The 27,529-nt window shown below is 38.7% G+C and overlaps 1 protein-coding gene across 15 annotated transcripts in view; it reads left to right on the top strand.

Moving 5' to 3' along the window:
- The window catches only part of LDB2 (LIM domain binding 2), a 367,729-nt gene that overhangs the window by 287,576 nt on the left and 52,624 nt on the right, over nt 1-27,529 (top strand). For all 15 annotated transcript variants that reach the window (XM_074541795.1, XM_074541794.1, XM_026792138.2 and 12 more), the window contains one exon: nt 27,089-27,261. In XM_074541795.1, the coding sequence (XP_074397896.1) occupies nt 27,089-27,261 (173 nt within the window). The remainder of the gene's footprint in view (nt 1-27,088; nt 27,262-27,529) is intronic.

Raw genomic sequence — 27,529 nt, 5'->3', positions numbered from 1 at the left:
CATGCTAAACTTAGCTTTTTGCACAAAACCCTCTGACAGTAAGAGCTGTCCCTGAGAAACAAGACAAATATGTCATTCAGCAATTTGGCTTTTCTGGTTTGTACCTGATATGCCAATGAACATCTCATCATCTCCTAAAGGAAACCTAAATTACTAAATGGTTTGCAGATGAAAAGCACAGTGCAAACTACAGTTTAAATATTTAAGTGATATCTCCTCCATTGCATTAGGTAGAAATCTGTTTGCTGTCAACATTTAACCAGTCCAGCCTAGGATTTTATAAGAAATATCAGTTAATCACAAGTCTGTCTCTAGGCTATATGAGTCTCTCAAACATCCAGTTGCAGGAAAATTGCCACAGGGCTAATGTGTATCCAGCACTGAAGCATGTAGCACTCTCCATGAGATCCACTGTGATAGAAAAGTGGAAATAAATGCCTTAGTCTTTCCAGGAGGAAGTACATTAGTGTAGTAGTTGGCCATTTTTAATACCATTTGATATCTTGTAAGTGCATAAAAGTATTGGGAATTACTACTCTATCAGGTGGTTTTCTAGCTCTTCTCCAGGTGAGAGAGTTTTGCTGTTAGCAGAGATATTTTAAGAGAGAAAACAGTGTCGATACATCCATTTTTTTATCTGATTGCTGTAGCTATTTAACATGATTCTTTACACCCTTGCTCAGGAAGAATGCTAAATACAGTCTGCTAATTAAAACTAGAAGGGTTTGGGTTTCCTTGGAAACTTTTTGGTCAACTGCCAAGTGAGTGGTCAGCAGAGACACTGGATACTTATGACAATATTCAGCTTCTAACTATCAGAGTCAAATTCTGTATTGGGTTGATAAAATTGAGAATGTAAGGCTTTAAGAGGTAATGTAATAATAAAATTAATAATCTTTGATGCTTGGAAAATTATGATAGCCAAGTACATTTTGAATATTTACAATTGAAACTTTATTAGCCTTGGAAATCAAGTTTTGCTGTTATGGATCAGCATGTTATTTACTGTTCCATTTAAAGCAGTTTGACTTTTAGATGGTTTAATGCAAAGACTATCACTCTATGAAAAAAATCCAAACTTGTTCTTTCACCTAGCTATGATGTACATGACTAATGCAGTTAATGTAATAACACAGGTAAGGTTCTTCACAAATACACCAGCAATGGTATTATCCCTTTATTTTGGTATTTACCTTTGCATCTGTGTGCTGTTGATTTTTCCTGTTAATAGTTTATTAATTTTGTACTCTCTTGTTGAATAACTTTCCATTAGAAGAAATGCCTTGTGTGCAAGATCAAATACTGTGCTATATACTCCACTCATTAAGGAATCAATAGCTGTTTTCTGTATTGTAAGTAGCTTGTTCAAAGTAACAGCTTGCAAAAGTAATAGTAAGACATCTCCAGTCTGTTTTTTCTGTTTCCCTGGATATAAAAGGAGCAGCTGGTTAGAATCTGTTCTACCATATTAAATAACATCCCAGTAGGAACCGCTTCTCTCAGAGAGAGAAATCTAACACTGACTTACCAAAATGTGCAGAGTGTTGATTATACTTCAGCTTTTACTTTAATTTGTCCTGTAGGTCATGTCTAGGTACATGCTGCTACTCTTCTACATATGATTATTGATTAATGTATTTCTTGATTATTTAAATTAAAAGCTCATAAATAGCAAGGAACATTAGATTTTTCAAAGTGAGGATGTAAAACTCAGATCCTGAATTTGAAAAGTCCTTTGGGAGAGATAGAAATCCTGTAGAAATATTTTTGGTGGCAGTTACAATATGTATGTTCACATATTAGGTATCTAGGCAAAAGCAGTGTGTAAGAATTTTCAGAAGAGCTTTGTGTATGGTGACTCTGCAAATTAGATGCAGAGATTTATTTTATTTAAAGTGTGTAGACATTTGTCACATAGCTAGGAAATAAGCTGTAAGTTAGAAAGGGATGTCAAGTTTTACAGAGTTTAAAATGTCTGAAGAGCATTCTGTTTAAGTGACATCTTTTACTATTAAGTACAAGGAACTCATCTGAGTGCCAAATATAAACTGTTAAGACAGCTATTCGGTATGTTGGCCTGTTGTATGTAATTTTTCTAAAATTTACATGATAATACTTGTTAGATTTTTTTAAGCTTTCCCTTTATTTTGTAATCAATATTTGTTATTATATTTGGAATGTGTTTGTGTAGATGCGCACAGACATAAACCCTTAGACATAAGTATAAAATAATGAGGTAACCATTCATACAATAGTGAGTTATTTAAGCTTAAACTTTGGTTACAGATTCATTATGCTCTTTGACATCATTTCATAAATTATTCTTCTTCCATAGAAAACTAAGCCTGTTTTACTAAAATAATTAAAACAATTAAAAGTTAAAGTAGTAGTTAACCAGAAGCTCACTCTGGTGAGTTAAATCTTATTTACTTAATATCCACTCCAATGCACAGAAGTGTGAAGGAATTTCATGTAGACCTTTTCCTACACTATACCTGCAAGCAAGCAGTTGTTATGGCTTTCAACTAATCTAAACACAGGATTTTTTCCAGTATATTATGTTGCATCTATGCATGCTTGACATACCGAGGCAGCCTTTAGAAGCTACACAGGAGACCCCATACCACCAAGGGCACCCCTTGTTTGTTGGTAGAGATAGAAAATCTGCTCTGGCAGATGTGAGATGCGTAAGCTGAGGCCAACTGAGGTGCTTCATGAGGACCCAGGTCAGCACTACCTTGTGCCACCTTGCCTTGCTCTGGTGTGGGGATGTGCAGTGCTGGAAACAAACCCTGCACTCACTGAGGAGCAGCCAGGGGAAAGGCTCTCTCATTCATGAAGTTACAGAAATGAAGGCAATGTGTTACAGAACAGATTCCTTTTTTTTGTTTGGAGCCTTTCTTAAGATGCTAGAGCAGGTTTGCTTGAGTTTTCTTTCCTAAAGAAAACTCAAGCAAATAAACTCCCTCTGTTTGCTTGAGTTTTCTTTAGGAAAGGAATTTCAAATAGGAGTGAGCAAACATGTACTACCGTCCATGAGAGAGGTCAGTAAAATGTGTGTGCTCACATGATGGGTTACAAAGACAGCTTTGTCATTAGAGATGGTGCAAGTTCCAATGATATGTGTACAGCAGATGAGAAATTATTCTGGCACCTGCAGTTCCTGTAGTAATAGAAGCAGCTCATGCAGTAGTGAACTCTGTTTCTTTAATATGTTTTGTTGCTGCTTTCCATAATGTGAAATATTGGGACCCATTCTTGCTGACTTTACTGCTCAGACTGCTGTAGTTCCATTTCTCCATGCTGGTGGAGAAATTCAATACCTCAGTCATGGAAGTTGCTGCTCTAGAAAATGATGCACAGGCCAGCTCATCACATAGAAAAACATAAGTTATTATTATATTCAGCTGTATCTGTGGTAATACATATATAACATTTTAACATAAAGTAAGAGAAGGTACTGTGGTAATCTAGGAAATGGCTAATCTTCCTCAGTTTTTTCAGCTGTTCCCTACCAATGTACTTGGTACTATACCTTTAAACTTTCATTTCTGGTATTGAAAGTGTAGAGGAAAATGGATTCTGGCTGATACTCCTCACTAATAACTTCATTCAGGAAACAATAATTTTCATCTTTTCATTAACATCATCGATTCAGCCTTCAGATCACTTTTTTTTTGTCATACTTCTCTTTCTGTGTGCAATCAATTTTTTTATTTTTCCTTCTTGGAAGAATGTGTGGCTAGATTGCTTCTTCCCATCATTCCTCCTCTTAGCTCTAACTTTGCCTTCATGTATGCTACAGCATGTACCAAAAGGTCTTACTCATTTGAATAACCAAACAATCTCCGAGGTGGCAGTAGCATTTCTTAGTGTTCTGTAACAATTTAGAGAAACAGGATTAAATTTGGTGTAATGATGACAGGAACCCATTCACTATCATGGATAGATCATATTTGAATTGAAGAAACGTTTTGCATTACAGGTTTATATTCATAAATTCCAGGGTGAAGGAAATAAATTCAAAAGTTGTTCTTCAAAGCATGTAAGTGAGAGAAGAAGGCTCTTACAGAAACTAACTTCATTCATATGACAGACACTGCACCAGAGGAAAAGGGTCATCACTCCTGAGCTTTAAACAGGATTTTAAACATCCCACACCCAGACTTTATGTCACTTGGATTTAAGGCTGCAGAACTGATCTTAATGTAATATTCTGGAGGGAACTGGTGATTTGACATATTCTTGGCAGTATTTCCAAACTTATGGCTGAAGTACCTACAGGCTTTCCTTTGGGAAGTGTTTGGTAGCCCCCATCCCATTGTCTGACTACAGAGGTGATTGTCCTGTGATCCAGGTAAATCAGGAGTAAACCACATGGCAGCCACACAGCTGTCATATTCACCTTCTGGGTCATGCTGGGTCATTTCAGCAGCCTCCATCACATCAGGAAGGGCAGGAGCACCCCAGCATGTCCCAGATGGAACATTGTGGAATTCCAGAAAGCAGGAGAAGGCACTGAGGCAATCCCAGGAGGCACAGCTGGCCTCTGGTCTGGGCCTGAGCAGTCTTTCATTTAGAATATCCTTTCAAATGAGATAGAATACTGCCATATTCACTATTTGTGGTTCCTTTCAATGTGGAGTTTAAAGCTCAGGCAAGCTGCAGTGTTAGAGCCCGGTCAGACCTTCCTTTCAGCTGTGGATAGGCGTGTCAATTTAGTTACATGCTCTCTGAAACATCCTTGTTATCAGTGCTTAGTGGTTGCCTTCTGGGCAAGTACAGCTCCCCAGTAAAGATCTGAAAAGCTCCAGGAAAAAATGGGTCTAGTGGTGCAGAACATTTTCCAAAAAGTCTTTCCACAGCCACATAATAACTACTGTATTTAGGCTAACAGCTATGTTCACTTTCTAGCAATAGCAAACTCAAAACCCTTTCTAGAGCCCAATGCTAATCAGTCACTACTGAAGTCTCTAACCAGCCTGGGAAATGTGCTATTTGAAGAGCAAAAATTCATATATTTGTAATTTTTAATTTTTCTGCCTAGCACTTATTTTCTTGCTATGCTCCATAGTCAGTGAGAAAGAAGCTGGATAAATTGTCACAAATCTGTGCTTTCCAATTCTTTTCCTGTAATGTGAACTAAGCTGAATGCTTAGTTTGTTAATAGCTATAGGAGGATAGTTATGTTTTAAACAAAGGTTCGTAAAAGAATGTTTATTTCTTGCCACACATTGTATTGTAAGGCTGTCTATAAAATCTGCAGCATAAATTATACTTTTTCTTACAATTGTTTTAGAACACTGCTGGTTAATAGCCAATTTTAAAGTGCTTTAGTTAAATTTTTGCATATAAGTTGTCTTTATTTCATAGGTTGCTGTGAAATAAAGTTTCTTTAATGACAATTTTCCTAAGAGGTGATTTACTACAGTCTCATTTTGTCTGACCTTTAAATTAGTTTTATACAACCACAGTATTAGAACATTCAAGCAAATGCAACATAGATTTATCAAAGTTATTATCCCAGTCTACGTTGAGGAACTAGATATTCAGAAAATGTGGTATGTCCGATATAGTCAAAGTTCAACATCTGATACAGGATCACACATGGGAAATTATTAGTCCAGCTGAACAAGGTGAATGTAAGTAGTAGCATTGCAGAACGGGATAGAGCTGAGTAAAAAAGCCATCACAACAGGTTATGTTAAATGGGGAGCTCTCACACTAGAAGGAGCATTTCAGTAGAATTTTTCAAGGAACAAACTAGAGTACTTGACTTACTTAGCATTTTAATTAATGGTTTTGGCACAAAATGTAGAACTGGAGGAATGGAATTTGGTGTGGCAAATATATTGTGAGGCATCGTTGATGTAAAGTATAAAAAGATGGCCAGAATATTATGCAGAAGAAATTTTCTAACCTTGAGGACTAAAGTAATAGAACTAAGATTAAATTTAAGAATACTGATGGCACTTAAGAGCTGCTGGAAAGAATTTCTGCTAGAGACTTATCAGTTGAAAAGAGAGGAGGCAAAAGACCTGTGTGTAACAATCAGTCATAGAACAACTATTAGTCACCAATGTGATATAGCTGTGAGGAAAGCAATGTGATTCTATAAAATATCAAATGAGATATTTCCTGTGGAGATGGAGAAATCTTAATGTTGCAGCAGCACTGGGGAGCTTGCTTTTTGAAAATTGTATACACCTGCTTTTAAGGAAGGTTAAATCCAAGTGATGCAAGTGATAGGAAGGGTTATAGGGATGATAAGAATGATACAGAAGCAAACAAAATAAAAGTCTGCGGCTTGTTTAGGGTAATAATATGTGGGTGAGAGGAGACTAGATTGCTGTGCACGTGGTCTTTGGGGGGGAAACAGCAGGGTTGGAGAAAAGTGGCACTTGAGACTAAAAACAAGTGGACATGAGCGAATACAGGCTGGAAATTAAAAGAACATTTCTAGTGATCAGATCAATAGGGTCAGAATCAGCAGCAGCAGTGAAGAGGGGAATGGACTGGTTTTAAGCCAGAGCTCAGTAAACTCGTGGAAAGGTTTATATGGTATGATGTGATTTCATATGATGTGATTTGCTGAGTCAGTTGGGAACTAAATCTGTAGATTTATGAATTCTTGCATTCTTCATTGCTTAATCACCTGTGTGTGCATCATATGTGATGCATACAGCTTGCTTAGACTGTGTCAACTTACTCATCCTCAAATTGATATTCAACAGCAAGACAAACTCTCCATGAGAGGTATGGAAAGAGGATCCTTATTCATAACTACATTACTCAAAAGTACTCATTCATACCTGCGGCAGTGCTTACAAGTACTCAGAGTAGTTATGTTTTTATACTTACTATAGACTTTAAAACGGCCACATTACAGTCTAAAAAAATATGGAATTATTTATCTGAAACCCACATTTCATAATTTTGGCAAAGGAAACAATGTGGGTGCAAACAAAACTTCTGGGCTTCTAAGAGGAAGTAAAACACCTTTAATATCAGTAAAATTTAGTGATATTACTTACTTCTTTTCTGACACAAATGCAAATCTTAAACGCAAAAGCCAGTAGTGTCTGTTCTCCCTATTGCATACAAACTTCTTCAGCTACTTCACTGGAAAAGTGTAGTAGTAAGTTTTACTGAAGTAAGAGATTAAATTTGGCATAGAATATGAAAGGAACCTCTTCGATGTTAAGATCCTTGCAATGTGAATTCCACGAGCAGAAATTCTATCAGGATAATAATTTCTATCAGGATGTAAAGATTCTGGTTAGATAAAAATGTTGATCCTCAGATCAACAGTCTTGTCAGTAACAATTAAAAAATTAGGAAAGTATTCTCACTAAAAGTACTTGTAGTTGGCTACTCTAACCTTAGGAAATAATAATAATTTTTAAAATATATATAAGAAAAGACAGGGGCTCTGGCAAGCAAAGGTTACCTAATTTCAACTATGAAGTGTTTTTTCACTTTACTCCTTTATAGTCATGGATTGAGGGTGGGGAGGGGAAACAGTATGTCTTAATAGAGCACTTTAAATGACAAGAGTTGCTATTAAGAGGAAGGAGAAGAAAATTCTTAGGGAGGTGAGCATCTTGGATTTGCCTGGCTCACACTGCTGCAGAGTACTTGTCTTGTTTAAAAAATATTTTAGTATTTCAATTACAGAGCCCTCTGGGCTCTTTGCAGAGCACAGTACCCCCTGCTTTACCATTGCAGAGTCTGCAGGAGATTGTGCATATGTTCTGCAAAGAATCAATTCCTCCAGTATAAACATGCTCTTTGCAGAAAGTTAAAACAGAAAAAGAATGCATTACACTGACATGTTGCTAAGCAGCATATGTCAAGAACCATCCATATCTTTTGTATTAGTACACTTCCCTTCCTCACACCTTCATCACACAAGCTGTTATGGTTCTTATGTTCCCATAATATGGAGAGAAATTACATAGAAGCTAGTTTTTCCTCATTTCTTCTCTATTTCCCTTTTATAAAGACCTGGTATTAAAGAGAAGTCCTTTGTGGTCTAATCTGGTTGAGACATTACTAGTTTCAGGTCAGTTCAAAGCTTTAGGTATTTTTGGTGGATGATTAATTCATTAGTTGATGGGCATCCTGTAGTGAAGCCTTTTGGGTCTGGGATACTTCCAGAAATAAAGTGAAAATCTTGCCAAAAGGGAGAGTATTAACCTTAGAAATAAAACTGGCCTCTCTAGACCATGAGGAGGTCAGCAGTATTCTGCTGGAATAGTTAAGATCTACAAAATGTTGACTGCCAGAAATAAAGAGGTAATTAGAAAACATTAGCAAGTAGGAATTTTGAGATGGTTTGCATTGACCCCTACTTTATGTTGTTTGCCATGTCTTTTATTCAATGGAGTAGTGGTAGCTTCTTCCTAGCAAGTTTTCATGGGTAAAGAGTTACAGTCCCCTTCTTACTCTCCCAGAAACATTTGTGTAAGCAATTTCAGTGACATGTATTTGTAGAGTGCATTAAAGACCTTTGATAATTGCTTACAATTTTTGCAAGGATGTATTTTATGGTGGTGACATTCCATGGTTTTAAAAACATTTATTTACTGTGAAACTATTACTGAGTACTTTCAGGACACAGTGTCTTCCTGATAACAAATCTCTTCCAAAATGAAAAAGAGCTTTCCTTAATTTAAAATTTCAGTGTTGAGATTATTTTTCATTATTACAGCTATTTAATAATCTCTTCCAAGTCCTTTTATATTTTCAAGGTCAAGAATTTTTAAAAGGACTTATGGGACTCAAATTTCTTTTTGCTTCAATCAGACCAACTGTGATGAGGTAATGGTGTTCTGCAAGTTGGCATCGGAACAACAAATTATACATCAGCCAGGGCTCATGCCTTTTTCCCTATGTGCCCTGTGACTATATGACTAATAAAATGCCTATTTTTATTGTGTGTGGTCCAGCTTCAGAATAATAATCATCCTTGAAGATTTAATTAATGAAAAATCAATTTAGCAATCAAATATTTCAGCCATAGTGGGTGGCTGAATTAAGAAGGTACTATAAGCAGAGTATAATTTGTTCAGACATATAGGCAGTTGTTGGATTTCTTATTCAGCCATCAATTACTGCAAAATGGTTAGCTGAAATTACAATTAAATAATGGTTGCAAACCACACTGTTAGAGCACAGTCACACATGGAAACAGTTGTAGTTATTTTAGAAATGACCATCCCTGCTGTTTTTTACTGCTCTTCCTCTGGAGGTCACAGACATCAGAAGGGGCTTCTGTCAAGCCCTGCCTTGCTCAGGCAGCTTCAGCCACCACCAGTCCCTGGTTTGGGCAGGAGCCTTCCCAAGCCCTTGTGGGGTCTCCTGCTGTGTTTGTAGCTTCCAGCAGGGTGAAAGCCAGCAGCCAAGGCTGGTCACCTCCTGCCTGCTCCCACTCTGCCTCCAGGGGGTTTGCCTGTGAGCCTGGGGATTGCTCACGTGAAGAATTTGTCCTTAACCCCTTTCAGGATTAGACATTTGTAATGGCATCATCTTCTATGCCTGCATGCAAAGAGGGATTACCCCAATAATATGTGTTTGCCCAGTGCCACTGTGGCTGCTCCTGGAATGTCACTGCTCTAAGTACTACAGTAACATTTATTGTCCTACAATTGCACTTCTGTCCAACTGTGCCTAGCTTAGGAACTAGGCTGTAAGAGCAGTATTTTCAGGGAAAATATTTGAGGCTATCTGCTTCAATTCCCCACGTTCAGTACCCATCTTCATGAAATGAGTGAAAATAATTAATTGCTTCTTGATTAAATAATTGCCCCCCAGTTTACTGTGTGCCATAGGACATTGCAGAGGACATGAGAGAGGCTTTGAAATTTGCTCTCAAGGTTTCCAAGGGAAAATGATGATAAATTAAGAATTTGGACCTCCTCATGATTTTGTGATTCCATTTCAGGGAAAAGCAGTGACTTAATAATCCAAGCCAAGTAATTTTATTTTTATTCATGGTACAAGGGCTTTTAGTACTTGCTATGTGTCTCACAGAGCATTACATGCTCACTTACATATTGGGTGGAAAGGTTGTTCTGTGCAGGCTTATCTGTTGTAATATTTCTAGATATCCTGTTTTAAAGCATGTGCTGGTAGCCATATGTATGCAATACTTCATGAACAAATGCCAAAAAAAATCCCATAAAAACTTATTTTGTGTCATGAAAGAGGATGTGAGTTCACATGTGCTCCAGTGCTGCACCACGGATGTGCCTTTTGAGCAGTTTTACATGTAGGCGTTTGCTATTAGGTGTTTGCTATTGTTAAAAGTGACAGCTACATCCCCCTCTTTAGGTGAGCCTTTTAAAAATAAGTGTAATCTACATATGGTTTGCATATTTTAATTTGTCATTTGCATATGTTAATTGACAGGCATTGCCGCAGCAAGTGCTATTGCATGTAGTCAGCCTGAGTTGTAAGAGTTACAGGAAAGTTTGCTCAAAGGCTCAGGAAAGACTGAGCTACCACTGATTGTCCCCAGTGGTGCTGAGCATGGGGAGGGCTCTGTACTGCACACTTCAAAAGTGTAAATGAATAAACACAATGGTTGATCTCCTGGTTTTAAAACACATCTTTCAACTTTGGAAGGGAATTATTCCCTGCTGTCAGTGCCTTCTATGGCAGTAAACTTCATGCCAGATCATATAGAAAACTGCTCTTAAAGTGAGCCTACTTTTCTAGAACTTTTGGGGGGAAAGAAGATCCTAATTTTACCAGTTAGATAATATATGAAGTAGCTATCTCTTGTACCCATGCAGAGGAGTCAGGAAGCAGAACTGTGGTGCAGAGTGAACCACATGAACCCACCACTTTGTAGCACTGAAAACACGAGATTCATTTCTGCAGATCACCCATGTGTTTTGCAAGAACAAGACAGATCAGCATATTGAAAAACATCTATTGAGCAAAGTTTTTGCTCAAAAAGGTGTTAGATAGGAAATGACATAGTAAGAAATAACTACTTTAATGATATTTGGGCTGCTGAATATTGCAACAGTTGACCTGTATTGGAATAATCTTGTAACAGGCATCCCCTGGGATTCTTCTGCTCTGTAGCAGACACACTGGCATCAGTTTATGTATTTTCTAGGCCACTACATTTCAAATAAAGGCAGTTTTATATTACTACTGTCAGTGATGCATTCTGAAAAAATAGTGAAAAAGACAAAAAGAAAACCTGTACAATTTTCCATCACAGTGACACCATTGTGATATCAATAATATGGCTCATCCATCTTGCAGTAGTGTTTTCCTGTGGTTAGCAGACAAGTGGCCAATGGCTCTTCCCTTCAGCATATCTAATGTCACCGGCAGTACAGTTTTTATTTCATATTTCAGTGAGACTTCAGCTTAGAATCACATTTAATAAAGGCAAAGTAGAAATTCCTGGTAAATTGAAGAGAATGATTCATAGATGGGCAGGTAGTTGGAAGAATCCCCTATAATTATCATCTCACTGTGCCCTTTAAGGAACATCTATTGGTAGCCACAGTCTCGGGACTAGTTTGCAAATGCAGCAGGGGGAATGCTGCATTTGGCCTAGGATGTGTCACCCCAATGTACCACAGTCAGTACAGGCAGTATGGTGAACAGAAAGGAGATGATTATTCAACATCAGTTGGCTGGTTATATAAAGAAGTTTTTATTTAAAATAGATTACTGTACAATATATCAAAATATTCTTAATATCCAGAATCACTGGGGAGACAAAGACACCTACAGCATAGATACTATAATTTTTTTCAATGACTCTGGAGTGTAAACACAGATATTTCTCTGAAGAAAAAGAAAAAAGTAAGAATTTTTCTTGGTTTCTGATCCTATTTGGGTTAAAATTTACTCCTTATAAAGTAAACGCCACTACTTCTTGACACTGTTAAGAGTGTCATTCCTCAAGTGTAACTTGTAACTGATGCAGTAAACAAAAATGTTGTTTTGTTAATACTACCATTTGCTCTTAAATCTTCTCAGGCTTGCATGAAAACCTGTGTTTTGAAATTCAGCCATTCTCATCACCTTTCTTATGATTCTGAAGGTTTGGGTGCATTTATCACTACTCAGAACACAGAGAGCACAATAACAAACAAGCAGCAAACACAAATTCTTCAATGAAATGCTTTGGGTGGCCCTGTGAGTGACTTCCATGTGAGTACCCCTTTGAAGGACATTGAATGGAGCAGACAGCTTACAACATGGAGAGTAAAATGTGAATGGGATGACATACAAGTGATGAAACTCAAGGGGAAAAAAGCAGGTGGAAATAGAAGAGGAGGAGCAAAAGTTCAGCTTCCCTAGGCAGCATCCCCACGCAGAGCAAAGGCTTCCTGTGAAGTTGCTCTTTGGGGGTGTAGCCTGCCATCTGCCTTGGTGGATTTTTAGGAGACATTAAAGGTGACAAAAGTCATTCAGAGCCACTGTTTGTGACTATGCTGCACACCACCTCATGGGAATAGCTCTGGGAAATCAGACTCCTGCTGCTTCGCTGACAAAATGCGTGTGTGGTTGGCAGCTCCTGTTCCACCCCAGCAGGATACTGTATGAGTGTGTAGGCATAGATGATTATTCTGAAGAAATTCAGCATTACTTTGTTAAATGTGTAGTGCTCCTGAAGTTGGCACATTATGGACACAAAGCACTGCTATAAGAGAGGGTTGGTATTTTCTTCTTTCAGAAATGAGGGGCCCTATGCCCTGTGCCAGTGTCAGGGCAGTGCCAGGGCAGACTCAGCTGTGTGGTGTGGCAAAACCAAACCACCCCTGAGTCTTGTCTGCAGCTATGTGACATGCACTGTGGAACATCGTGCAGGGTGGGCACCTTCTGGGTACAAAGCCTGGGCGGGAGATTTTATATATCACACTGGTTGCTGTGAATTGTTTTCTATGTTATCTTGCATGCATTCAAATATTTAATGGGTTATTTCTAAGTTCAAAGCCGTAGCTCAGCCCATCAAAGTAATTTCAGTCTCTTGCAGTGGCAAGGAAAATTGCCATCCCTTTTTAAGGCCCTCTTGCCTCTGAGATTCTTGCAAAAGCAGGAAACAACAAGAATTTCAGGCTCAACAGCCTGAAAGAATAAACTTCCTCACATGATTTTTAGCACTTCCTAACTCTAACCAGATGTAAGGTATGCAAGAACAGCCTTTTAACTTATAATTGTAGTTGTGCTGATTCTAGGAGTGATGTGGTTAAAGTACTATATGAAATACAAGACTGCTGATCCAAAAAAATTTTAAATGTCATGTTCAGTCCAAGGCTTGTGCAGAGGTCTGGGAACAACTCCTATTTATCTAAATTGCTTTATGCTTCACTGTGGGCAAATTTTCCTCCATTTCTCTTTTTTTTTCTTTTTTCTATAGCAAAATGACATTTTAGTTTTGAATTAATCCACAATTTTGCTGAAAAAAAATATGCAATCTTCACTTTGTATTAGAAAGCAGCTGCAGAGTAGAGCCTGTGTTTTCAGGTTGTGCTCAGCGTGCTTTATTGGCATAATCCAGAAGCATGGGGAGCAGAAACAGTGCAGCCACCTGGCCTGCATCAGAGTACAGCACTGCTCCTCTGGCCTCACCTCTTAGCTGACTAACTTCACATAAATGACAATTCTTTTCTTTAATTCTCCTCATCATTATGCAAACAAAATTTCTGCTCTTTAAGTGGAGATCCATGAGAGGCCAATGTTTGTGAATAACCAACTTTGTAGGATTTTCTATTACTCTTCTCTGTAATGGATGATCACAACAGAACAATTTTGGACTGGTGTTTTCTGCATTTTATTCCAGCACCTTTTATATTTGTCATATAATAAAAGTATGAATTGGTGTCCACCAAGCTTAGTCTTACATGGTGTTAGGTTTTGTAAACAAATAAGTCAGCTCTCTATTCACTCCAGTAACTGGCACACAACTCTCTTTCCAGATTCTGAGTTGAGTTTGCAATGCTGAAGTTAAAAAAAAAACATATTCTTGGTTGTAAGATATGTACAAATGATTTTAAAGTCAGGGAGATATTTCAAATACATATGAATACAGTAGTATATTTGCATGTTCACACTGCAAGGTGGAGTACCTTATTTTTTATGCAGAGTCTTTGATTTAATGAGTCTGAAGTGTACCAAATTAAATTAGTTTTCTCACATTAGGTGTTTCTGAACATTTTTAAAATTTGGTAGATTTTGAAAAATACATTTAATTTTTCAAAGAAGCACTTTGAATTGCATGGTCATGTACATATTAGGATATCAGAACATAAAGTTATTTATCTGGGATCATTCTCTTGGATTTCAACAGGGATTCTTATTGGGAGACTTCTATTGTAACCCTGTCAAGCACTGCTGATAGATAAAAGTTGTTGCTAAACCTTTAGAAAAGAGCTTCCCTCTTTGAATTTCTCTCAGAGTTCTGCAGTAAAACATGTTCCAAGAGAATTTTTTTATGCTTTCAGCCTAGGATAATAAAGTCTGTATATATTTTCCCATAAGTAAATTAAGAGGTTTTAGAGGTGGCACCTGGAGAGTGGGGTTCCCTGCTCTGTCACCGTGCTTGGATGTCAGTAGCTCTTAGTAGCTCTGACTTCCATGTCTAACTGTAGGCAGCCATCACTTCCGTGACTTTTCAGTTATTTATTTCTGGAAGTAGGTGGGATGGACCAGGGCAAGGATTGTGCCACGCTTATTTTTTTTTTACATTTTTTTTCTTAGGTTTCTAATTTGTCTGCTGTTAAGCAATGATGTTGTTCTGGGTGGACATTTGGGTTCATCCTGTGCAGTGGTTGTGGTCAGGCAGTCCCTGAAATTGTCCAAGCAGTGGCAGTTCAAGACTGTCATGGGAACTGTATCTTACCCATGGTAGTTCCAGAAATCACAGTGAGTCATTGCAGAAAAACTATTCCAAGAAGATAATATAATGACTTTCTAAGAAATGTGAAAAAATGTATCATACAGCTAAAAGGTGGTTGTTTTAACTTCAGCACAGATTTTTTGTAGTACTTATTACTGATGTTACCTTTTTCAAGTTAAGAGGATTTTGCATTGCTTGCATAAAATTTTATTAAAAACTACATATAATGTGTGTTCTGACTGAAGCTTATAAACCTGCTACATTGCTTGTCCTTCTCTGAAACTGTTGCTTTATTATTTCATGTTATTTTGTCTGACATCTGATTTGTATAAGTGAACACAGGGCATTTACCTTCATTTTAAGGGTAATAAACAAGACACACTTTTAAAACCAACAAAACATTTTTAAATAGTAGACTATTTTTCTAATGATCTTGTCCACTGTGTTCAATCCCATTTTTACTTTCTCTGCAGTTAGCTTCCATGAGCTTGAAAGAGAAAGAGAGTGGGAAAGCAAGCTTTGCTGCTGAAAAAAATAATCAAAGCCAACCTCCAACAGCTTTTTGAAAGAGAGTGTTCTGGTTGTTATAAAACATGTATATAACCGACAGCTGATATTATCCACTGGTGAGATATTGTTCATACATCTACAGCATAACATTACCAGAAAAATCATGCTGGTTATCAATCCACATGTGCTCAATGCAGTTTGAGGATTTTGAGAATGCCATGTATATCTTTTATCGTGTTACTGTAACCCCTCACCTCCCACCAGTTCTCCAGACACACTCCCCACCACGTTATCTCCTCTTTGATGCACATATCAACCCATTTCACCTCTGATATTTTTCACCTGAATGTGGACCATGCTGTGATGCTTGACTGACAGTAGTTGTGCACTAAGTCCTGTGTTGGGGGAAAGGATTTTTTTTCCTTCACATGGCCAGCCTGTGGGTTTCAGTCTTGCCAGGGAAATAATTCTTACAGTGTTGAGGAGGTCAGCTGCACCTGTGGGGAAATGCCTGTATGAGCCTGTTTTCCCCCACACACCAAGCTGACCAGATGCTGTGTGGCCATTTTCATGTCTCAGAGCTCCTTCTTCATGGGAATGGCTTCCTCAGACATGACGCTGAGCTATACAAACATGTAGCTTTGGGGTTACTTCGTGTTGGTGTCTGCCTACAATATGCTTTACAGAAATATCCATGGCTACGTTTGCACTGCACCAACCACAGTGAAGGAACAGCTTTGAATACTTAGTCTAGCTGCCAAAAGTTCTGGTATTGCTATCCCTCAGTAGAAGGGAGCTTGTGGAGAGCTGCAGAAAGCATCCAAGAAGAAAAGTAAATTGTGTTTGAGCTAAACCCTCTGAGGTCCCAGCAGCCTGTGCTTGTCCTCAGACTTCACATCATGAGCGGTGTCCCCAGGCTTTTCATCGGGCATGGTGGTGATGACATGAGGTGCTATTCTGGCAGATACAAACTGGACTGAAACCAAAAATATAATTCATCATAGTTGCAGCTAATTGAAGGTGCCTGATGTTGCTGATTTTGCCTGGATGAAAATCAAGAACTTTAGAAGTGGAAAAGTCCTCCACTACACATGGTACACATGGTACTCAGTCACTCACAGCTTCTCTTCCAACATTTCTAAGGGTGAAAGTGCGTTTTTCAGATCAGTACTTTCTCAGTTGTTCAGTCTTCCCTTATATAGACTGCACATGTTTAACAGTATTTCTAGAATACATGTAAGGCTTTTTTTTCTGCCTCAGCTTCCCATCTCAATGTGGCTCAGAGGAGACACTGGACATGAGAAACTGGTAGAATTATATTTGTAGACATCTGTCTCCTGGAAAATTTCACTCCAGAAAATATAGCACAACAGATCTTCCTATGTGCTTTCGTAGCAATAATTGGAATATTTATACAACTTGGGGGTAGGAAGGGGAAATGGAAGGGAGATCCCCAGCATAACAACCAAGTTCTTAGCAAGTGGTAATTGGTGTGGCTCTAGTGAATTGCCTAATTTTCATTGAACTGTTTGGTTTAGACCAATAACAGATGAATCAAGTCAATGACTGTGAAATATATGGGTTGGTCACTTAACTCACCACCAGCACCACACACCACAGAAAGGCAGACACCTTTGTTCTGCAGCACCCAATCTTTGTCTTTGAGGTTTCTGTCTAGGTTCAGATCAGCTTAGGTACCTGCCTAAAAGGATTGGTGGCAGATTGTGAGGGTATGGCCAATATCACTTTATCTTAACATCATTTTGCTTAAGTTTTTACATTTTTTTTTTTCTCATGCCATGTTTAGCATTCTGCTAGGTCAGATGAAGTCAGGGGTCAGGGATATGCTTGATTTAATACAACTGGATGGTTTCCCTGGTTTTTGTCCCTTCCTTTTGGTGTCCTGTCATTTGAATTTTATGGTTTTGTCTTTATTTCTTGAGACAACTTTTCTGGGTATCATTTTCTCTGCTGTGTTGGTCCTTTATGCTGGTACAGATTGCATTTGTTCATCTAAAATGCCTGTCCTGCACAATTTCCATCATTTTTACAGTCTTACATTTTGTCATTTTCTGCTTGAGTTTGGTTGTGGTTTGTTATGTTTTGACAGTGGTTTGTCATACAGCTGTGAATAACCTCTTTGGTTTGCTTTTAAAACTTTCTTCTTTGCAGTTGTTGAACAAAGTTAACTGAACTACACTTTCTTCAAGCTGAATGATTAGCACAGACAGAAGTGTGAGTGGCTGTGTGCTGCAAGCAGGCAAACCATTTGTTCTGGCTTTATTTGCATTCAGAGTGTAGCATTTTTATGCAAACACAAATACTCTCTTTTCTAAATTTTCATCATGGGAGTGATGGTTTTGATTTATAAGACATGAAAGTTTTAGAGTTAAAACTGGAGCTTCCTCATCTAAGGTATATCTTTTTGTCTGTGGAACAAAAATATGGGAAACCCACCCATTTCTCACTTCCAGCCTAAAAAAATCAGCTTAGACTGTATGCTTCCTGATAAAGCTGCCTACCATGACAAATTCTGAATTTTTAAATGATGTATAAGGGTCTGGCCTGCTCTGTACTGTTAGAAATCTAATTCAGTTGTTTAAGCAATAAATTGTGTGGGCTCTGAGTTTTCATTTTAGAATCGAGTAGCAGGATCCCTCAGTTATTAGTGTTGTCAATGGATACAGAGAAAAAAAATTAAAGCTTGAAGCTGGAACAGGACTGTGCAGGGCTGGTGCTCTGCTATTTGTGCTTCAGCTTGAGACACTGGTTATGAGACCTGCAGGAAAGGAGCCGAAAGTTGAAGATGACTGTGAGCCAGCAATGTGCCACTGCAGCAGAGAAGTCAACAGCCTCCTGGGCTGCATAGGCAGAGTTTGAGGGAGGTGGTGGAGGTGATCTTTCCCTCAGCACTGGAGAGATAGACCTGGTGTAGGATAGTCAGTTTGAACTCACCATTTAGAAGCAAGACACGGATATACTGGAGTGAGTCCAGAAACGAGACGTGAATATGAGTAAGGGCTTGGAGGATTTGCAATGTGAGAAGTGGCTGAGAGAGTTGAGACTCTGCAGCCTGGAGAAGCCCATAATGTGTGTGGGGACAGATTAAAGAATATAGAATCAGACTTTTCAGTGTTGTGGAGTGTAGTGCAAGAGGCAGTGAGCCCAAAGTGCAACACAGAAAATTCCATTTAAACACGACAAAAACTGTTTTCTTTCAAAGGTGGTCAAACACTTGCAGAAGTTACCCAGAGAAGTTGTGAAGGCTTCATCTTTGGAGGCACTCAAAACCCAACTGGACACAGCTCTAGCCAAGCCCCTGCAGATGCTCCTTCTCTGAGTGGAGGGTGGGATGATTTCCAGAGGTGCTCTCCAAGTCCAGGTGCTGTCCTGTGAAAGGGATCTTAGGCTCTGCTGCTTGCTCTCTACATTCCCTGGTCTAGATTCTCTTAGCCTGAGGCTGAAATACTCGAGATGTGCTAAATGAATTTTGTACTGAGCAGGTCTTTAAAGACTGGTGGTCAGCTACCAGTGTAATAAGAAAAAGGTTGGGAGGAGATTTTATTGTAGGGTGGCCTACAACAAACCTTAATTAAAAATTACTTTCATGCAGTTTAGCTTTGTGCTGAGACATATAGGGGATTTTATAGTTCTTTTCTCAATATTTTTACCAAAATGAATTATAGTGAAATATTTTCTCCAGAGGAATGAAGGATTTAAGACTGAGTTGCAGATTATGTGTCTATTGAGAATAAGGGTCATAAGGTGCAGGGAGTAAAGCTGAGGTCTCATTGTCATAGTTTCTGTTACTTGCTCTTGACTCAAGTGTGTTTTAGAGGATTGAAGTGCTGGTTACACTCTTTCAAGAAAAGGAAATACACTGTCAAGTGAATCAAATTTTACACACAAATCCTCACCAGGGTAAAATGTTGTTAGAAAATACTGCAGAAGAGGCACAGTCAGATCTAACATAATGATTGAATTACACAGGCTAGAAGGAATTGGAAAGCAAAAATCTATACATTTGCAACTTTATAAGCTTTAATATTTTAGTTTATAGCCTTTAACAGTAGGCAATGTTGTTGATATAAAATAAATAAGATACTGCAAACAGATCCCATGAAAGTGAAATGGATCTAAACAAAACCATTGCGTTCTGGCTGTGGGAAGGATTCAATTCACTCAGTAACAATACTGAATACATGTTACACTTCCCACTTTGTAATTTTGACACAAAATTGAGAACAAAGGCAAATTGGTTAGAAACATTGGATTTCCACAATATCCAGAAAGTGCTGTGTAGATGATTATAAAAAAAAATGTAATTTCAAGTACATGGGAAAATATATATGTAATATGCTAATTTTACTCCTCAATAGGCGTGCTTCTGCAATATGGAGGTACTATTTCTACTCTCTTCCAAATTTCATGGTGTTTAAAATTGATAATATGTGTAGATTATGCAGATGTTTTTGGAACGTGCAAATACAATGTAGCATATTACTAGTATAATACTTTTAAAAGCACACTAGTGTACTCTAATATAGTATTATCCTTATTACTATTGTATAGATTTTACATCATACTTTCACTTAATATTTAATTGGTGTAAATAACCTGAAATTTCTATTAGTGGAAATTAATCATACCTTCTAATTTTATTCTAAAAGTAATCTACATGATAGAAGCCCAATCTCACACTCTAGATAGGGATTAAAAAAGGACAGGTCTGTGTGTGCCAGATTCTGCCTTGGATACATGTGGGTGGTTTAATCAACATGGCCCACGTCTCTGAGACAGAATTTGGACTTATTAGACTGCCTTTTCACTGCCTTCTGTGCCACACTATCAAATCTGACAGTAGCTTTTCCTAGGAATTCACAGATTTTTGCTGTTTGGGTCTGAATCCACTCAGCAGATAAGGTGTTACAGAGGTGGAGAAGCAGTCCCATGAGCATCCTGCCTTGCAGCTCCTCCAGAGCTGCAGATTTGCTGTTGTCCATCTTCAGAGAGGGATTCCTCCCTGCACATCCCATCCAGATGGACTGGGTCTGGAAGAGAACACAGTGATGGGCTCTTTCACTGGGACAATTTTGGGCAAACAGAAGTGTAGGCAGAGCACCAGCAGTGACACCACTATGTAACTCCATGGAGTTTTGCTCTGTGTGTACTGGTGTGTTTACTTCAGTTACATATGTTCAGAAACATGTGTAAATGAACATGCCAAGCCCTGGCCCACGCAGATGTTAATTGGCTGTGCCCACAGATGTCAATTAACAATTAACAGAAAGCTCATGCTCTCTTTTGCAGTGCCCAGGAAGGTTCATTTGCCATCAATGGGCTGTTGTCTCCTGGCTTCCCTAGCCCTTGCATCTGGCTGAGGAGAGTTAGTTACATCTGCATTTAATTACTGAGATCCAACTGTGATAATCTCTCAGGCAAGAGACTCTCATAGTCTGCCTAGAGCTTTATGGGACAGCTCAACATTTTGTGTTGGGAGCCAAAAAAACCCCACAGCCCCAACCAGCAGAGTTCCTCAAGCCCATTTGTAGTGTGTTGATGAGATAATCGGCTGCAGGCTGCACCAGAGCTTTCAGAACTCCTTTGAGCTGTAGGCAGAGGGTTTTTTTTCATTCTGTTGCTGATTCTGTGGAACTTTTAAGGGCTTTTTATCTTTTATATTTTTGGGGTTTATTTGTTTCTGTTTTATTACTTATTTTATAACCTAGCTTTAATTAAAGACAGAGGACTTGACAGGATTCAAGCTGCAAAACACCAGCCTGAAAGCAATAAAACCAATATTTTCATTTCACTGATTAACACTTCCATTGTTCTTTGCTGCACCAACTTGGCAGTTATTTTACATGGTATATATGCTAAATCCAAATGTCTGATCCTGAGAGCTTCTACTGTAAATGCAACACATGAGCAGTTCAGCGAGCAGGGAGGGGTTTGCTATCAGGCCCTGCTTCTGCAAAAGGCCATGACCCTTCATTCTGTAGAGGGGGCACTGAGATTTTGACAGCCTATATTTGGCACACAAAGGGAGGAAATGTTCTACTATTCCTATCCCACAAATAATACCAGTTTCCTGTGAACTAGAAAAACATGTTTACTTTCTAATTTACTCAAATCTTCCTTGGGGGAAAAAAACCCCAACCGTTCAACAGTACCATCACCACCTCACTGTGTGGTGTTACCAAAATTATATTGTAAACTATTTTTTCAGCTGGTTTTCTACCCATAGCTCATCTGAGGCTTGGAAAAACCCTGAACTTCACAAGTTATGGATAATCCCATCTGTAGATCATTGGACTTTTTGGCTCAGTTTGGGATGGAATAATAATTCTAGAGTTAAACATATTTCTAACAGAACTATGTGTTTTATGCTCAGGCAAACGTATCTAAAAGGGAAAATAAACTAAAGGAACAGGATGAGAGAGGGACATCCTAATCATCATTGTTGCATGGCCAGGCCAAAAAGCAGGAGTGTGAACTCAGTCATCCCTCCTTGAGAGGCAGGCCTTGGGCTGTTTAATATATCAGATGGTTTCATTCTATTCTTTAGAATTCCCCATGGGTGATACTTGAGGAATTATATAGAATATAACTGTTACTGACCTATAAAGCTTCTCACCTATGTTCATAGATTGAATTAATTGATTTCTGGACCACTCATATATGGGGTGGGAAGGTCACAAATCTGTCTTACTTCAATTCTAAAATTGCTTTTTTGTCTCTTATTCATGGAAAATTACATGGAATCACATTTAGCGGAGCTGTCACACTACAACATAGGCTAATGTTACGTCATGCCAGTGGATGACATAATTCTTTATTTGTGCAAAATATTCATTTCTGATATGCCTTTCTTAGAGACATTTTCATGTAAAAATAACTATTTCTTGTTACTAAATCCAGCTGATCTTTGTCACTTTGCTTTGCTATCTGGGCAACTGCTAGCAAAATCAAGCAAAGATTAAGTGGCAGTGTCCACATCTCATAAGAGATCCTCCTTCAGCCAGGGAAGGATGCTGCCCAGGACAAAATGATGATTTAAAGCAGCATTCCAGTGATCTGGACTTAATGCCTGAATGCTGAGGAGCAGGTGATTTTTCCTTCTGGTATATGCAGTACCTTGCAACGTGGGGTGTCACATTTCACACAACTAAATGGTCTTTTCTAGGTAATAGGACATAAAAGCCTGGTATTATTTGTATAGATGAAGATGTTTTTTCCATGTTATGAAAGTATTGCAAGTTTGTTTTAAAATGTCTAAAAGTCTGTATGCTTTGGAGTAGGGTTGCTCACCTTTGTGGTAGGGGTATCCCTTTGTCCTCTTTGTGGAAATCTGACTGAATTTAACAGATTTCTAAATATTTTTTGGGAAAAGAAAGGTACCCATTCTCAGGTATTCAGTGCAAGCTTTACTAAAATTTGGCAGCTACAATTTCCAAGGTCTCCCTTCCCAGGAACATAGCTCAGTGGGGCATCCACATGCCAACTACACAGAGTAACTTGATATTTTGCAGGTCAGGGCTATGTGGAATCATGGTCATTTCCATTACAAAACCCACAGGTTTTGCAGGCTCAGCCAGGTGCATGCAAGAGCAGGAAACACTTTCTCCTACACTGCTGGCACATGTGCCTGGGATCCAGGTGGCCTTAAGGAGGAAGGAACTTGACCTGAATGTAGAGGAAAGGAAAGGGAAGAGGAGGGGGTGAAAAAGGAGGGTAAAAATCAGGAGTAGATGCCATTGATATGATAAAGGAGAGAGAAGTAGTAACTGGGAGATGAAAGGAGAAGATGGAGGATGACTGAGTAAGGGAGAGTTTGGAGTCAATGAGAGAAATACAGGGAATGGGGATATGTTTGGCTGGGTGAGGGTACACAGAGGAAAGAGGTCTTCTTGACTGGTCTCTGGCTGATGAGAAGCTGAAGGAAGCAAGGGAAGATGGGATTAATTTGGAGAAATAATCTGCTGTTACAAGGAGACAGATTGGGAAAACGTCCAGAGAGAATGTGGCGGAGGTAACCCACAAAATCAAGATCCAGAAGGAGAGCTTAGGCTGCCAAGGCAGGGAAGCTGGGAAAAGCAGCTGTGGAAGCCTGGCTGGGTAGGAAGGGCACTGAAAAAGTGTGTGTGAAGCTGGTATTTTGGGCAGTGGGGAGGAAAATGAGGAAACTGAGACTAAATAACTGGGCCTTCTTAATTAAGAAGAATGAAAAAAATCATGTAGATTTAGGGTAGGTTATTGAGTTTCCTTGAGACGAACAGGCATCATTTGAGGAGAGGAAGAAGACAAGGAGGTACTGGGAGTGGAGCAGTGAGCTTGGAAGATAAGCAACCAACCATAAGCTGAGAAAGCAGAGGACTGGACCATGGGGGTGGGTGGGGACAAAGACTGGAGAAAGAATAAAGCCTTGCTATTAAGAAAGGAAATTAAAAGAACTTCTCCCTATTCAAACTGCTCTGCAAATGCTCAGTTTAGAGCTCCTGTGGCTAAGATCTATATGATAGCTCTGAAAGCTCCATGTCATGCTCATTTAGGGAAGAGTGTGGTAGGGAGGAGCCCTACAAAACCATGCACAGATGCACATTCTTCAGCATGGATTCTGTGGAGTTAAAGCCAACCTCTAAAATATGAAGGAATTCAATAAAGCACATAAAGCTTCATTCAGCAATTGGATGTGCTAGAGACTATACTTTCCATTATTGCTGTGAGTGGCACTGGGGAATTGCAAACCCAAGGCCAGGCTTGCTCTGTGCTCTGCAAGGGGGTGAGTTCATTTCACTGGCATAAGGATGGCTGGACCACATCCTGAAATGGCCACAATCATCCAGTTGTTCCATAGTTCTGCCTTCACATTGTTTGGGGTCCTCCTAGAAAGAATTCTGCTGTCTCCAGCAGGAGATACATGGTGCTGCTGAAATCTTGTTGACATGTACAGTTGCAGGCACATATGGAGTGTGTGCATCCACATGTGAGTGCATCCAGCTACTGCAAGCAGGGAGAGAAAAGCACCATTGCCATGTTCCCATTCTTTTTCTCAGGAAAGGATTGTGTGTATGCATGCAGCAGAGCAGGGAGTGCACACACATATGTGCTTGCATGCTCATCTACACATTTATGTCTTGGAAGAGAAAAATTCGAGGAATAGTCCTTTGCACTAAAAAGTGCCCAAGGATTGGGATGATCTCTAGGCCACATAACAGTTATTCTACAGTCCTTTGTTGTTCTTAGAAGTTCCATTTCCTGCACAAAACCCCTTGTTACTGCTGTAGTTTCATGTTTATCCTAGAAACGAAGTGATCATTTTCAGCCATTGAGTGCTTCGGGAAGAGAACCAAAACCTTGAACATGCTTCAGTCCTTGGTGGCAAAGCTGAGGAGATGCCTCAGCTGCTCATTAAAACCTGCCCATTAACACAGGTTTCCATTACTCTTTCTTCTGGAGCTGAATATTTATCTTTAAACATTTACACTGGATATTTGCATCAGTTATTTTCAGTTCTGCAGACTGACAGGGTCTGCATGTGCATCTGTCATGGAAAATGAGGTTCCATGGAGCACATCCTTGTGTGCACCTCCATTCATCTTCATCCCTTTGGTCTCCCACTTTGTTCTCAACAGCAGCATATCCCTGTGGCAAGCATAGATAACACTTACCAGGAAATAACTTTTATTAAAAATGCTTACTATTAATAATAATAAATTATTTAATGTATTTCTAGCCTTTTTTAATGTGTTGTAGCTGTAAATACAGGGCAAAAAGCAGCACCACATGACCATTCTACTTTGGGAACAGTCTATAAACTGCAGTTTAATAGTTTCAAGATATTTATGCAGTGCATAAGTCACAGGAATAGAGGTTTATCACAATCAGTAGGAATGCTGGATTTTCATATCACCCATTTGCTGCTTAAGATGATTAGCAGGAAATTTAATTTGCACTAATTAGCCTTAGGGGAGCAAGAAATTAACTTGATGGGTAAATTTCACTTTTTACTGTATACCACACCAACATGAAGAAATTTGACTTGAACCATGAATTAAATCCTGTGCTAATACACTGGACTTCAGTTTTTCTAAATTAAATTAAAAGACTGTAAAAATTATTCTATGCATGGTTACTGGGTGGGGTTTTTTAGGATCTAGTTGTACAACTTTAAATATATCCACTGAATTGTCAGCTACTTCCAGAGAGTGTGGTATATTTTGTACATTAAACTACATTGATAAGTGATATTACAGCAAAAGCTTTTACAAGTCCTAATTTTCTCTATTTGCATATTTTCATTACACAATATGCATTATGACTGCCTATTCAATATTTCACATTGCAATGCACAGAACAAAAACAGTATTCACAGAACTACTGTGAAAATTCCCTATTTTTTAATTTGCAACAACCATTTGCAAATGCATTTTTAGGTTCAGGAGCCTTTGTTCATATGCTGGCAAAATTTCTATGAAAATAGTTTTTTTAGAAATCACTCTCAAAAGTATACAGCAAATGAGGGAGGCATGAGTCACCACATAGTCCTAATAGAAAAATTAGAATTAGGAACTAATAAACTCTAATCTTGCGTGTGGATGGTGACTTTTCTACCTCATTCTTCCAAGAGACCATTTAGATTGCTTGGTTTTTCCCTGTAAAATGAAGGCAATTTTTATGTATCCACCACTCAAAATTACTGTGGATTGATTAATGCTTGCAAAGCAATGAGTCATTTGGTATGGAAGTATCCATCTTTTATAATCTGAAATGTTCTCTTATGCCAGGCTTGTGGTTACATTCAAATTTATCTGTAAAGAAGGAGATGGAAAGCATCAGTTGCATATGAGATAATTGCCTTTGATGTCAGTGCTGCTGCTGGTTTGTGCACACTCAGAAGCTCACTCTCACTACTACATTTTTGTAATTAGACCTTGGAAAACTTACCTAAAACTACTACTGAAGTGAGTTTTGCCTGACTAAATAATTCTGAACTGGGAATCTTCAGTCCATAGTTAGGGGTTTAAGTGGTGCCTGTAAGGGAGTCCCGATCGAGAGATCTCAGATAGATCTGTGGGTAGTCCTATATTGTATAACATTCTAGTTTTCCATTCTCAGTCCTCCTTCAACCCCCAGTACTCTGATTTATGAGTAGCAGCCCTCCTGTTGAATCCAGAGTGCATGAGCATGTGTGTGTGTGCACATGTATGGGTGGGTAAATATAAATATACACATGCCCACACACAAAAACCATATATGTGTACACAACCCCCTTATATAAAAGTGCTTTGCTTTTTTGGGTGTAGAAGTATATTTCTGTCGATACTCATCACTTGTATTTGTACACTTATGGGTAATATTCAGCTTTCAGTAGTAACTGGCATCATGTGGGTTTCTGTGTACTAATTACTTTGGGACAAAAAACCCTTGCAGATGGTTTCAAGAGTGACTCTAACTTGCCATCAGTGTAAAAAGATTATATAGGATGAGCCCACTCCCTCTGAATGGAGTCAGCCATTTTCATTGATTTTAGTGGGACCAGGCACAACTTTGTCTCTACAAAAGGTAGAGAACAAGTATTATATTCATTAAATGAAAGTTTGATTTCATTGCACTTAAAATTATTCATGTGCTGTTAGCAAATAGTTTGAGATTTTATAACCTAGAGCATTTGCTGAATTCTGCTTTGTATTTTCCTCACAGCAATTGGAAGAACCCTCATTCCTCGTTATTTTAGCACTGTCTTTGAAGGAGGTGTAACAGACCTGTATTACATTCTCAAGCACTCAAAAGAGTCATACCACAACTCATCCATCACAGTGGACTGTGATCAATGCACCATGGTCACTCAGCATGGAAAACCCATGTTTACCAAGGTAACAGGGAAGATTCAATAAAGCATGTTGTTGGTTTTTGGTTTTCTTTTTCCTTTACAGTGTGTATAAGGGTGAAGAATATTGGCTGTTGAATTTTTCTGGTAGACTGAGATTATTTCTAATACTGAAAACCCTTGGAGCCATTTAATTACTGTTTTCTATATTCATTATGTGACTGGAAGATTCTGTGGGTATTTCCTGTAATTCTCCCAGAAAGATTGCAAGAGAAGCATATAATGCCAGGTTGCCAGAACTATCAGTTTTATGT

The sequence above is a fragment of the Zonotrichia albicollis genome, chromosome 5 (assembly GCF_047830755.1).
Source record: "Zonotrichia albicollis isolate bZonAlb1 chromosome 5, bZonAlb1.hap1, whole genome shotgun sequence".
NCBI lineage: Eukaryota > Metazoa > Chordata > Aves > Passeriformes > Passerellidae > Zonotrichia > Zonotrichia albicollis.
The sequence above is the reverse complement of the archived record's forward strand: the minus strand, read 5'-3'. Positions and strand labels throughout refer to the sequence as shown.